This window comes from Festucalex cinctus, chromosome 21, assembly GCF_051991245.1.
Source record: "Festucalex cinctus isolate MCC-2025b chromosome 21, RoL_Fcin_1.0, whole genome shotgun sequence".
NCBI lineage: Eukaryota > Metazoa > Chordata > Actinopteri > Syngnathiformes > Syngnathidae > Festucalex > Festucalex cinctus.
In genome coordinates, this window is record NC_135431.1 from 13,242,767 (window position 1) to 13,256,824 (window position 14,058).

The following is a 14,058-nucleotide window of genomic DNA, read 5'->3' on the forward strand; positions in this document are numbered from 1 at the left end:
GGTTGGATCCCTTTCTAACCACAAAGTATCGTGCCATAGTCTGCTCCAAACTGTACTGCCTGATTTGCTCCAAATTCCATTACTCTGTTCACACCTGACTGAGGAACCACACCAAGAGGGAAACAATGAGCTAACGTTTGATTAAAATAAAGCAAAGGAGCAGAACTGCCACCATGTGCTATTTGCTGTGATGTCTCATTTATTATTTCATATCTAAATTGAAGGCCTGATCATGAACAAACACAACGTCATTTTAGGGAGTTAGCACAATAATTGCACTGAGCTATTGGTCACGTGTTTAAAATGATATTTGGTGATTTAGATTTGTAACCTGGTGTGAAGAAGGGGATGGTAGGAGGGGACTACCATATGTTTTGTATAGTGGTAAAATGTAATACCACGTTTAAGTGGTGAACAACATTAGCTGAGTTTATGTAGATTTTTTTACCATTTGCTATAGAATTGACTTCTCCTCCCACACTCCCATATCTCGCTTTTAACCTGCCAAATGTGGAGAAAAAAAAAACAAGTGTATGTGTTTTGCCCCTGATAAAATGTCATTTTAGTCATTTGCGAGTTGTCGGGTATACCATTGCTGCCCGTTTGTAATGTTTTGTTGTTTCAGCTGATCTGATCTCCATAACAAAATGAACAGGACCAAAAACATCATGTACCACAACAAAAGTGTTGGATAATGAGAGAAGGCATATTGAAAAGCTGACACTGGTTGAAATACAGAATGTGAGAAATTGCATATTGTATGAGAATTCCATATTAGTTGAGAATGTGGAAGGATGGGTTTATAACGTAAAATGCCTGCATTGATTTGGAAATGCTGTAGTGGAAAATATGGAATAATGAAAAATGAGGGAATTTTGGGAATGTGAAAAATTATTTCTGAAATGAGCTGAACATGTTGAAGTTGGAATGGCTTGATTTGGTTGAATACACAAAAAATGTGGGGGGAAAAATGTTCCTTAGAAGTCCTGAATGAGCTGAACATTTTGACATTAGAATGGCTTAAATCAGTTGAGAAATTCGGTTTTTAAAGCACAAGAAAGTGGGAAGAATAACAATACATTTAGAGAGTTATGGTGCAGAATAACAGAGAGAGAAATGACAAATGATAAAATTCCATATACTCTGAACCTGAAGGGTTGATTTCCAGAAATAATGAAAATGAATGGTTAGTTTTCAAGTTTTATTGTTAAAATCGCAACATTTCAGGCAGTTAAAAAAAAAACCCAGACAGCCGTTAATGCATTCACTCCATCTTTCCCGTATTTTTTGCAGTCCTCGATAAATGTTGAATTAATTTATAGCTTTGGCAATCAGGGCTTAGTGGTGAGCTTCCACTTCAAGGCCCATTTGTTCGCTGGGTAATTAGCAAGCGTTCTTTTTTTTTTTTTGCTTTCCAACAATTTCCTATTGCTTCCTGCCACACATCAACGAATGAGCGGCGACCGCTCGAGTGGGCGACTGTAAAGTAGAAAAAAGGTCTTTAACGCCATCATGACGGGACGGGAGGAGACGGATGTTGAGTGGTGAGTGGGATAGTAAGTAGGCATAATAACCCAGAGCCAAGTTTTTTTTTTTTTTTTTCCCCCATTGAGCGACCTTGTTAATCATTTACAAGCATGTTAGAAGGTGCTGCGTAGCTTGTGTTCACTCGCATAAATTCAGAACCCTTGTTATCGCTTTCCTGAGGTCAAAATATTAGGTACACCATTGACTTTGAGTTCCAAACATTAAAAACGCCACATTAAAAAAAAATAAAATAAATCTGCCAACAATTACTCTTCCACCGTCACTCTAGCTCTTGATCATCTCCCCGCCCCGTTTCCACTTCGTGGACCAAGTGTGTCACAAATGTGGGTCAGTTGCACATCTACCCGCCTTCCCTCTGCTAAACTCAATTGAATTCCAGCCAGTGCTGATAAGGAGGTATCAAATTCAAGTGACTGGAAAGGTGCAGGAGAGTCAAACGAGAGAGGCTCGAGCCAATTTTGAGGCATCTTGATGGCATAAGAGTTGGGCCTAGGAGGAACTAAAATAAGTGGGGCATGGAGAGACCCAGAGAAAACCCCTAGCTTGAATCATGGAATCCCAAACCTTGTTGGCACCTTGGTCAAGGGAACTGACTTAGTAATGTGCATGTTTATTTTTTCTTCCACCGAATACCCGAGAACTTGAAAACTCCATGTAGAAAGACCCCAAAATCAAGTGTTAAGAAATAACCATTAAGAATTCTGGAATCCAGGACTTTGTGTTGGCATTTGCGTCAGGGGAATTGACTGGAATCTTATCTCATCCAGTTTCTAGGGCCTTTCCCAAACTGGTCTCAAAAATGTCCAAACTGTCTTGCTATCAAACAGAATAAAGTTCCTGTTGTCCACACGCAAATGTTGGTTTTTGAAAGTGTGGTATAATTCAAGGATAATTAAGGGCTGTAGTCCAAACCCTGGTTAAGTGGTTAAAGGATATCTTCTAAGACTTTGTCTGCACAGCATAAAACAGAGAACCAATCCTACTTTGTTAAATGCTTAAACGTGCTTCCGCTGCCTTTTCTTTCAACCCATCGATCTTGTCAGAAAGGATGTCAGGTAAAATGATAACCAGTAAGAGTATAGGGAATGCTCTAACGGAAAGACCTAACACAAGCATGATAGATTTGCCCGCAGAGAGCGAATGATGAATGGATTTCTCTTCACCGCCCGCTTTGTCCTGACATCAAAAGGCACCATGGATGCTGTTTGAGGCGGTGCCTGAGCGAGCGAGGTGGCGGAGCTGCTCTGCTTGTTGCCACTGCCGTTGATCCTCAAAGGACTCTCAGTGTAGTATCCCTGCACGAGTGCTTGTGATGCCGTTCTTGCAGTCTGGATGCAAAAAGTGCATGGAGGTTAGAAAAAGAAATATCTTTAAGCAATTGTCTGAATGCCACAAATGTTGCTCCTGTGAAACCTTGAAGAAAATAACAACAACTTTCTCGTTGAGAGAGAAGAAAGATAAGAAAATGTGTGTTCATCCAGAACAAACTGCTTTATGAATAAATGGAAGCAAAGCCTGGTATTAAAATATTGTGTGAGAAGACTGTTTGAATGTGTGGGTATCATGCCTTCTATTCATCTCTACATTGGAATAAGAGTGCCCTCCAGGTAGAATCTACAATAATCTCCCCATGATAATCCAAGTTTGTACCTTTTCCAGAACCACAAAGGTACTAAGGGTAACAAAATTGAGTGTCAACGGTACAAAGAAGAACCTTTGAGGTTACCAGCCCCAATGAGATATTGTACCTCTAAAGAAGGTATGACAGGAATTCGGTTGCTGTACTTCAAGGTACGTTTTACGCCAATCTAAATGGAAACCAAAGGTCTGTGAAGTACATTGTCCTCTTTCTTGGCCCCAATAGGTACATGTTTGTTCCTTGTCTGTAACACTTTGGACTACAAACATGGAACCTTTGAGAAGGTATCACCTCTGCGACAAGACATGGAATCCCAATTTGTTTCTCTCCCAGAACCAATCAGGTACTGGGGTGTTCCCAATCTAGAAAGGCCAAGCCAAATCGGAACTTTGTACTTTTTCAGGACGAAAAAGTATGTTGCCAAACAGTAAAAGTCAAGGGTCAAGGCTTCCTCGACAGAGCCTATGCCAGTCAAATTCTGAGAGTGTCCTCATCTAGTATCCCTCCAACTGTTTGAAATTGGTCCAAGAGTGTTGGGCTGATGAACCCTCAACATTTGCTACCTTTGCAAACGTTCGCCCGTTAGTGGGATACGGGATTAAGGATACAATAATATATTTTAATGTAGCTGTTGAGTGACTTTTCAGCACTTAAGGTACAATCTACACAGATGTACCCTTTAATGGACTCCAAGGTACCTTATGCCAGATGTGTTTGTGTCCTTATCCTAGACTAAAAATGTCCATGTATATTGCCAAACAGCAAAACATAAGAGTTAAGGATACCCAAGCATATCTCTTGAGGGCATTTCCAGAGAGCCTCCTTGTCTGGTTGTCCTCCATGCGTATGCACATTTGCATTTGCAAGGACTTCGAGAGGTGATCTTTTGGATGTTCTGTAGCGTCAAACATGAGGAGGCCCTGGAGGAGGCTCAAACAGATGGAAGAGCAGACTCTGAAGAGCACAAAAAAATAAGGAGATGGGGCGGGGGTGGTGGTGGTGTTGTTGTGTATCCCGCGATGCAGCGCTGACATGACAAGACGCGCCCTGCCACCCAGAAACGGGAGGCGAGGATGAACCTCAGCGAAGGAGGCAGATGTCCACCCAGAGGACAGGTGCGACGTCAGGGCGTGAGGAGGGACGATGCGGAACAAGGCGGCTTGATGGACGGGCGACGTTAGCAGTTTTGCTTCCCTCCTGTCATCCCGCACTGCTCTGCTATCTGTCAAACAGGAGTGCACTCTTCTGCTTTCCACGGTCCCTCGGCGCACTCCATCCGTCAGATGTGGGAGCCATAGTGTGTCTGTGCATGTGTGTGCATTTGACTGGCCCGGAGGAACGCTTACCAGACGCTGGGTGTTTATACTGCAGCTACCACAGCCTCACAATAAAGATGTACACAGGCGGACCTTTTGCATAAATGCCCATTTTTGCACCATGGACCAGGTTTCTTTCAGACACTTAATGATAAGTATTTTTTTTTAATTCAGTCTCAGTGCCTAATGCCTCACAGACTGGTACCTAGGGAAAACTGCCTGCTAGAGTTGCTGGCCAGTTTCCTCTTCAGCTTTTTTTTTTTGTTAGATCTGCACCTCGGGTGTTTGCCGGAGCGTGTCAGATGCCGATAGCCAGTATCAGCCACCGGCACACTCCTCCTACACTTTTTGGTCACTTATCTCACACTTTGCTTCATTCCTTCTGCAAGACCTGCCACCCCTCGGCGTTCTGTCTCTTTCTTTGTGAACCTGGCTAGTTATCAAAGTCCCGTGAGGCTCTGCAGGGGCTACCTCACTTTGGAATAAGCCTGACCTTATTTATTTGTACATATTTATCTTTCCTTATTGGCATGAATGTGTCACTAGGCTTAAAGAAATTGAATGGGTAGATGAAAGGATAGATACAGTAGATCTAGCGATCCAGCCATCTATAGCTTGCTAGCTTCTAGCTAGATAGCTACAGCATCTATCTATCTATCTATCTATCTATCTATCTATCTATCTATCTATCTATCTATCTATCTATCTATCTATCTAGGTTCTATCTAGCTAGCTATCTAGGTTTTATCTAGCTAGCTATAGGTTTTATCTAGCTAGCTATAGGTTTTATCTATCTATCCATCCATCTATCCATCCATCTATCCATCCATCTATCTATCCATCCATCCACCTATCCACCTACCTACATACCTACATACAAACTTAATGTGATATCTGAAATGTTATCATAAAGAGTCGACAAGCTTCTCTATGTTGGCGACCTCCATCACTGCTTCTCACAATTCTCAGTCACAATGCTTTGGTGCAGACGCCAAAAGAGAAGTCATTGAGAGGAGGCCGAGGGTGAAATATGACAAAGATCATTAGCTCAGTATGCGGCGGTGACGGCACTTTATCTCAAGGGTCTTTTATCTCACCTCATTTCTCTTTTCCCTCAGCAGTCACTCGCCTCTTGAGTCTCATGAAATATTCAATCTGTGGATGTAATGTCCAAATAATTCAATCGTCCGTCGTCTTTGTGAGTTTCCCAAAGGCATCCGATAGAATAGACAGGAGGTGTACATAGGAGGCCGCCTCTCCCCTCCCACGTGTGTGCTCTCTGCGCAACCACTCGAGGCTTGTGCTCCCTGTTGTTCTTTACCAAGCAAACACGCGGCTGAGTTGAGTGGATGTGACTCGCCGCGCAAGCGCCACCTGTTTCCTGGCTGTCAAGTGCCACTTTACAGGTCCTGACACCTGCTGCTTTTATTGTTTTAGGGAGCAAGCATTGTTAAGACCAGGAGCTAATGAGAGTCAGCAACCAATCGGATGTGTAGATCGAGGAATGTCATTACGCAGCAAGATAATGACCCAGAACAACAAAGGAGTACATCAGGGGCAAGAAATAGAACGTCCTAGTTAATCTTGAGAATTAAACCCTATAGAGCATGCATTTACCAGATGAAGCTGAGACTGAAACGAGTGTCACTTTTTTTTAGACCTCATGCCTTTTGCTTTTAATGGGTCTGTGTTGATGAAGTCAGGTGGTTTTGAAGTTGCTGTGCTACTGAAAATAACACAAATGCTGTAGGTGAATTTAAGAATAGTGGACCACAAATAGGTGGGTGTTTACTGTACTATAATTAACTCATTTGCTCCCAAAGACGTATAAATCCGTTCTATTTTAAATATTACTAGTGTACTAAAAACGTATTCATACTTTTTTTTTTCTTAATTCTAGAGAATACAGAAGGCTTTGATGCAGCCCCTGCAAACTGAAGATAACGGCAAAGGTAGTTATTACAAAAATGGCCAGCAGAGTATAAAGCGACCAACCAGGGCTATGTTGCAACAGGCTGTTTTCCCCACAGTTCTAAACAGATTTGTGAATAATGATGAAACTGAGCTATATTCTTATGCTAAATGCTGCAAAATGGAAACAGATAGAAATATACTTTTTTTCCCCCCCTTGATGAATCAAATCAAAATCCAGAAAAACAGCGTTTGCTTCAGTGAAAATGGCAGGGAGTGAATGAGTTAATTGGGATTTCCACTATAGTCAAATTATTGTAGATACACTTTCATGGACAGTTTCACATTGCTAAAACAACAAGTGAAACATTGGGCTGAGACTTGTGTGCCTAATACAAATAGTTATACATCCATGATGAATCTGGCAAAGGTTCAAGTCGATGTTGTTCTTACTGAGAGAGTGAACAAAAAGAAATGTTTTTCCATTAGAAAAGGCAGCATGTTGCAGATACATCAGGGCGATCCACACGCAGACGATATTGCCCGCGGCCGTTGCAGGTTAAGCACGCTCATTAATTTCTCTAGTTTCTCCCCCGCTGGTGCTGCTGCTCGCTTCCCAGACGTGCCGCGTATGCTAATGGGCCACGGCTCGCCGTCTTTTCCTTTCTTTTTTTTTCTTTTTTTTTTTTTGCCGGCCGATACGCTTTGAAAAAGCAGAGGAAGCACGAGAAGAAGAGACAAGGCAGACGCGAGTCAATGAATAATATAAGTTGCACGCAGGCTGTGCTGCTTGGATGTTAACCGTTGATAACAGCTTTTGTAGCAAATGCTGATAAAAAAAAATATTAGGTGTAAGTATTTTAAAACAGTCAAATGTTCAGCCTGTGCAATTTTTATTGGTCTTGGTAAGACAGTTATTTGTTATATATATTTTTTTAATTAATCGGTTAGCGGAATTTTATTATGTCAAATATCGGAATCTGCATTGAGCAAATAATAATAATAATAATAATAATAACAATAATTGGTTGGGCCCTAAAGTTGAATTCACTGCTATCCTGTTCATGCCAATAACCGTATCACGGTCATCAATAACACTGGAAACAAATTGTGAGAAGCAGGAGCGAGTTGATGAAGTATCTCCATAGAGAAGCATTCGCCACCGCACCACAAGTCATATAAACTAAGAGCCTAGCCACTTAGCATGTCCCCCGTCGATCTCCACAGAAAAGCAAATAAAAGCCTTTTGCTGTTTGCTCGTAAAAGACAAGAACACGCGGAGGGCATCAATTAAATCGTCCTGGTTTGCACAGAACGAGAATCTGAGTCAAAGGTTAGTGCCGACGCTGAAAACGCCGCCCTTTGAAGTCACTCCGGAGGTACGGCAGGGGGTCGGGGGTTGCCGCACGGGGGCTTGGTGGAATGGCGGGGGGGTTCAGGAAGCAGCTTGTTCATGTGGTATGCCCCCAAAACTCTCATGGTGCACTTTAAGTTGCGCTTTTTAACAAACAATTACAAAATAAACATGTAACAAACACATTCATGGACTAGCGACTGCCTGCGAGTGTCCTCTGTTGTCCAGGAAACATGATTATAGTTTCACCCTAAGCATTTATATTTTGGGAGAAAAAAAAAATGCTTTACATTTTTTTCTTTATTCGTTCATTTATTTATTTATACTTTGTATTTATTTATTTATTTATTTATTTATTTATTTATTTATTTATTTTTAGATTTTTACCAAAAATAAATAAATCAGGGGCCAGTGACTCGCGAGACCCCAGTTTCCCATCCCTGATCTACATGGATGCATGTCAGAATTAATTAACATTTGGTAAACATTAATTGCTATTTGGACAAAAATGCTCAAGCAGTACTTGGTATTGACCTGCAGAGGTGCTGTCAGGTCACTCTCAACTACTTTGCCGTATGATGATGAAGACTCCAACATGATTTTCACCAGCTGTGCAAAGTCTGTGCAGATCTGAGTAAGAAAATAATTGAAAATGGACAATTTCAGTAAATCCCCGCACAACTGAAAAAAAAAAATCCAGTCATGTATGGATTTGAAGATAAGATGGGGGGAAAAGTTGGGTTGTAATTTTCCACCGAGAGTCGATAGCGAGAAGACGCGCCGTTCCCCTGCCTCCTCATTTTCCGCCTTGTGTCCCGCCTCCCACTCGCACCGATAATCCGCGCTGATAAAGGGATGTGCGCATTTGGCTGCCTGCGTGTGTAATCAATATACGCTCACCAGCCACAATATTAGGTACCATCCAGTACAAGATGTGTATCAGGGGCCATTTAAGGATCTGAAGCTTCGGTGCTGGCATTTTTCTATTTCTATAGCTGAAAATGTGAAAAAATATATATAGGGCAAAAGGTGGAGGATACACGGTAGGATCATTCAACTGACCTCTGACTTCTGTCATATTCTCTTTCCCTGCAGGAGACCGACTTACTAGACATCGCTTACATCAAAGATGCCCGCAATGGAAAATGCACCAAAACGCCAAAGGTGAGCTCAGCTGGTGTACATTATTTATTGTGACCAAAAAAAATAAAAAATGACTGCACACATTTTGTCGGTCGGTTTGAGCGAGGGGTTCTAAGCAGCGCACGTGACGGTTAAGATGGCCGACGTCTCGGAAATGCATTACCACGAGATGGAGACGAGTTGTCTGAGCTTGTGATGAGTGAGGTCGGCGGGAACAGGAAGGAGGCAAGGAAAGGTGGATGAAGGCTGGAAGGCTGTGTATGTATATGAACGTTGTGGTAGTTAGCAGGCTGCTATAGTTTGAATACAGTAAATATAGTAAAAAATAAGAATATAGCAAAAAAAAGGTTGAATACAGTAAAATCATAAAATAAAAATAGAATAAAGAGGTTTCCAAATTAATTGACAAATAATAAAATAATAAAAAATCATCATCAATATAAATAGTAAAAAATAATTACAATAAAACCTATATATAAAAAATACAGTTCAGTAAAATGAACCAAACAACATATCACATGACAACATAAATAAGAAAAAATAAAAAATAAAATAAAAAAATAGTATAAATTTCCCTGGATTTTACAGTCAAATGTTGGAATTAAAAATATTTTTTTACTAATATTATTATTACAAAAATACATGAGTATAATAACAAAAAACTTTTTTTTAGTTGAAAGTTGTGTAAGTTGATGTATGTACAGTATATGAAAAAAATGATTAAACAAAAATATTTAAAAAAGACAAAATCATAATACAGTAACAAAATATAAGTAAAAATAGCTATTATAATACATTAATAAATATAAATTATCGATACAGTTATTAATAAAAACATTACATGACACTTTTATAATGAATTAAATTATAAAGTACTTCTTTATATTAATAAATAGATCTTTATATTAATAAATAGAAAGAAAAAGATCATCATTATGTATAACATTTTTAAATAAATATTTTTTATGCATTTAATTAAAAAATATAGTTTAATGTTTAAAAAAAAATCTGAATTTATATTTTAACGATAAATACATTTTAATAAATAAACATCATCCCCGCGGCCCTTGTGAGGAATAAGCGGTCAAGAAAATGAATGAATGAATGAAATAAACATCATATAAATTACAATAAACGCAATATAATCCTTTAGTCTAACTTTGTGGTCCTTCACTTAGATTCTAAAAATGGACCTAAAAAAAACATTATTATTATTATTTTAAAATCAAATAAAGTTAAAAATAAATAAATAAATAAAGAAATAAAGAAATAAACAAACAGTAAAAATAAAATAACACACAATTTAAATGTTTCAAATATTGGACACATTACTTTGCAGCGTGCATATGTTTAAGAAGGTTCCACTTTGTTTCAAATTATTATTTTTTCCTGTTTTTTTTCTGAAGTGGGGAGTAAAATATCTCAGTAAATTGCTTGCCACACTGTAGAGCTGAATCATATCAGCTTTAAGAATGCTGCCTTGAGATGAGGAAAATCAATATCTCTGATCAATAGTGGCCATGTATCATCACTCCATGCAAGGGGCAGCATAGCAAGTGAGCGAGCGAGGGAGGGACAGCGGTCATCCGTCTTCATTTCATTCTCCAGTTTCTATGTTGATTTCTTCAGCCAAATTGCCCCGAACCGACATGGCGGCCGACAGCTTCGCGCCCCAACTGGGCGCAGTCACGCTCGGCGGGCGGCTTGTAATCAGAGGCGGCTGCGTATCGCCGGTTATGATCTCGTTTCCCTGCTTCGCCTTCTCTGCTTTTTCTTTCCATTTTAGAAAAAAAAAAATGCAGCTCATTGTCTCGCCCCCAAACGCGTGGGCGGCCCGCCGGCGGAGACCTCGCGCCACCCCGCCTGAGAGCGGTCGCCGCTCGTACGTGACTCATACGCCGCTCGCCTGCCTGATGTAGACGCTTTGACGCTGTATGCTCTTTTTGTATGTGTTGCTGTGCATTAAAGTAGTGGAAGTTTTCTAATAGCGGAGCGCCAATGCTAATTGACGTTACCAACATACTGTATGCTAGCATTAAGCTAGCAGACTTTCGATAGACAAAATAACATGGCTTGGCTGGACATTTTGGTATTTAAATATATCATGTTAAATTGTCTTTTATAATTATTAGAAATATAAATAATTAAATAATAAAATCATTCAGCCCTAGTCCCTATATAGGAGATTACTGTAAACACACACACTCAGATGAGCGATTGTGTCCTTGCCGCCGCTAATTAGCATGTGCCCACCCGGCCGCCATTCACGCTGATTAGATTGCTCGCTCGTCAGAGCAACGTTTTGTGCGGTTCTCCGAGTCAATCGCAGACGAGCGGAGGGACGCCTTGTCTTCTTTTCTTCTTTTGAACGCCTGTCTGTGGTTATTTTTAGCGCTTTTTGTGGCCGTCACCGAATGTTCCCGCTGTGGTGGCGGCAACGCGCGTACTGTGGGTTTCATTTTGGATCTTTGCCTTTGTGGTAGCAGCCAAGTTCTCCAAAATCTTATTTATGATGCTTTGCTTAGTTTATGATTACCAAAAAGCATCAACTCAATGGTACATTTTGATTTAAAATCAATCTTTTTTTTTTTTTTTTTTTCATTGTGAACTCATTTGCTACCAAAAACGTATATGTTTTTGTTAAATGTTTCAAGTGTCCCAAAGACGTATTTATACATTTGTTTGTTTTTTATGCTAGCGCATACATGCTAGGTTTGATGCAGCCTCTCAACTGCAAATAACGGTTGCAGAAATGGTAGTTATTACACAAACGGCCATCAGGTGGAAGCAGAGTGTAAGAACCAGGGCCATGTTGAAAACAAGCTCAATTACTTACAATTTTAAATAGATTTGTGAAAATTTTAGTGCTAATTGCTGCAAAACGGAAACAGGTAGAAATCTACTTTTTTTTTCCCTGATGAAAGAAGAGACTTTAATCTTTCTTTTGATAGGTTCGATGTTTTTAAAGCAATAGAACACAATATTCTGTCAAAAATCCAGTAAAACAGCCGGGCGCAAGCAGGATTGTTTCTGTGAAAATGGCTGGGAGTGAATGAGTTAAAAACAATTTATAAATATCTGTGATGATAATAATAATAATAATAATAATAATAATAATAATAATTCTTGAAAATAAATGATGGAAAGTGTACTACAGATTGAAGACTTCAAATTATGATGCTATTAAACACATGAATGCCATTCATTGTTGTTAGCATCATGCTAATTGTTTTCATGCTGCACTGATATTCCCGATCACATAATACCTTTTCAAACAAGTTTGTCGCCCTGCCAGCAGAATGTCGTTAGCCATGACCTCTGCTAGCCAGAGCCTGAGCTGCACTGTGTTTGTTTACGGCAGTTAAACTTTCTATCGTTTGCTTAAAATGTTCCATGTGGGACCTGTACTCTGTACTCGTTTACTGTCTCCCCACCCCCCATCTCAGGATGGGGATTTACCATTTCCAAAGTGTACCGTCGAAGCCAAATGGCGGTGTACGGCTTCCCGGCAGTGTCAGCTTGCAGCTCGCCCCAGTAGACTGCTGCTAAATACGGCTCAGCCTGTGTGTGCCCAGCCTTGTAACCGGATCCGGGTAAAGACCAGCAGGCCCTCAGCTGGGTGTAGCCCACAATAGCAACTTATAGCTGTGAGTGTGGACACGGTGCGGTGAATGCTATCATCATCATCGTCATTGACACAAAGTGATTCACAACCAAAACAAACAGTTACGGGATGCAGGGCAACCTCAGATTTGGGAAAATTTGTGCATGTAAAAAAAAAAAAAGAAAGAAAGAAAAAATGTGTTTGAGTAAAGTCTTTGTCTGTTAAAATGGAAGAATGCTGTTTACTTCACAAAAGCAAACAACTGCGTTACATCATCTTTCCAAACTCTTTCTTAAAAGGTGTTTTTATTTCAAACATTAAAATATTCTAAAAGACAAGGACATCCTTACAATCAAAAATAAAATAACACAAAACACTTGTGTTTACTTTACAAATGTATCACTAAAGATCAATAATAATAGTACCTCTCATTTTGTAAATAAATAAATAAATAAATAAACAATAAAATAAGGAAAACATGAGATACTTTCAAGGAGTAATTTTCAAATCCCATATGAGGTGTGCGGTGAGAGATAAGGACTTAATTAGGATGTTGTTGTTGGAGCAACACTGATTAGGCCGCTTAAAACAGTCGACGTGAAACAAGAGAGGATTAACATTGTTTATCTCCCTGGTGCACCTCCTTCTTGATAACAATGTACAAAAATATGTAATGCGGGGAAGGTGGATGATCCAACATGCGGGTGTGGGTTGGGGCTCTCGTCTGTTCGCGGTGGCCCAGCCGAAAATTGCCCTGACAAATCCTTCCCTGAGAGCGGTTGTAACGGCACACGTTTGCTAATGCGGACTTCACAGGTACTGATAGTCAACAGTGGTGTGGGGTGTAAAGAATGTTCCACCACCTCCACCCTGAGTGGGATGCGAACCAGGAACCTGCTGTTTACAGGGCGAGCACAATAACCACTAGGTTCAACAGCGCAAAAGTTTTACTTGTAATTTACACAAGTGTCAGCCAGAACCTTTCTGGGATTTTAAGCTGGACAATTGTCATTGAACTTTGGCATTGAAAATGTGGGACAATTGTTTGCTTTGAATTCATTTGGATAGAATGTTTCCTGATAAATGCTACTTTTAGAGAAAGTGGGCGTGTGTTTAGTCCGCATCGGTGTTGCGGGAGTGGGTCTGCACCTAATGACGTCATAAAGTGAAACACTGCTCGTTTTCTCAGGTTGGGAGGGGCTGGTGCTTGGAGAGCAGAATGACCTTGAATAGAGGGGCGAATGAAGGAAAACGCCACTTTGATGATGTTTTTGGTGAGGAATTAGCATTTTAACTCATTCACTGCCAATGACAACTATAGACGTCAAAAATCCAAGCAAACAGCCAGTGTTAATTTTGGAAAAAAATAAATAAATACAATTTAAATTTTAATAACAAAAAAAGACATTTTAATTTAGTTTTAGTTAATAGTCTTCTGACTAAATTTAATTAAAGCCTTAGTCATAACTCTAGTCACCTGATTGTATTTTAGTTTTAATCCAATTTTAGTCAACAAAAATAAAGAGCAATTTTAGTCGACTAA

At 39.9% G+C, this 14,058-nt stretch overlaps 1 protein-coding gene across 5 annotated transcripts in view; it reads left to right on the plus strand.

The window, feature by feature from the left end:
- The window catches only part of plcb1l (phospholipase C beta 1-like), an 88,612-nt gene that overhangs the window by 16,543 nt on the left and 58,011 nt on the right, over nt 1-14,058 (plus strand). For all 5 annotated transcript variants that reach the window (XR_013281148.1, XM_077510265.1, XM_077510266.1 and 2 more), the window contains exon 3: nt 8,864-8,932. Coding sequence is in view for 4 of the 5 variants with exons in the window: in XM_077510265.1 (XP_077366391.1) it covers nt 8,864-8,932 (69 nt within the window). In the remaining variant the exon portion in view is untranslated. The remainder of the gene's footprint in view (nt 1-8,863; nt 8,933-14,058) is intronic.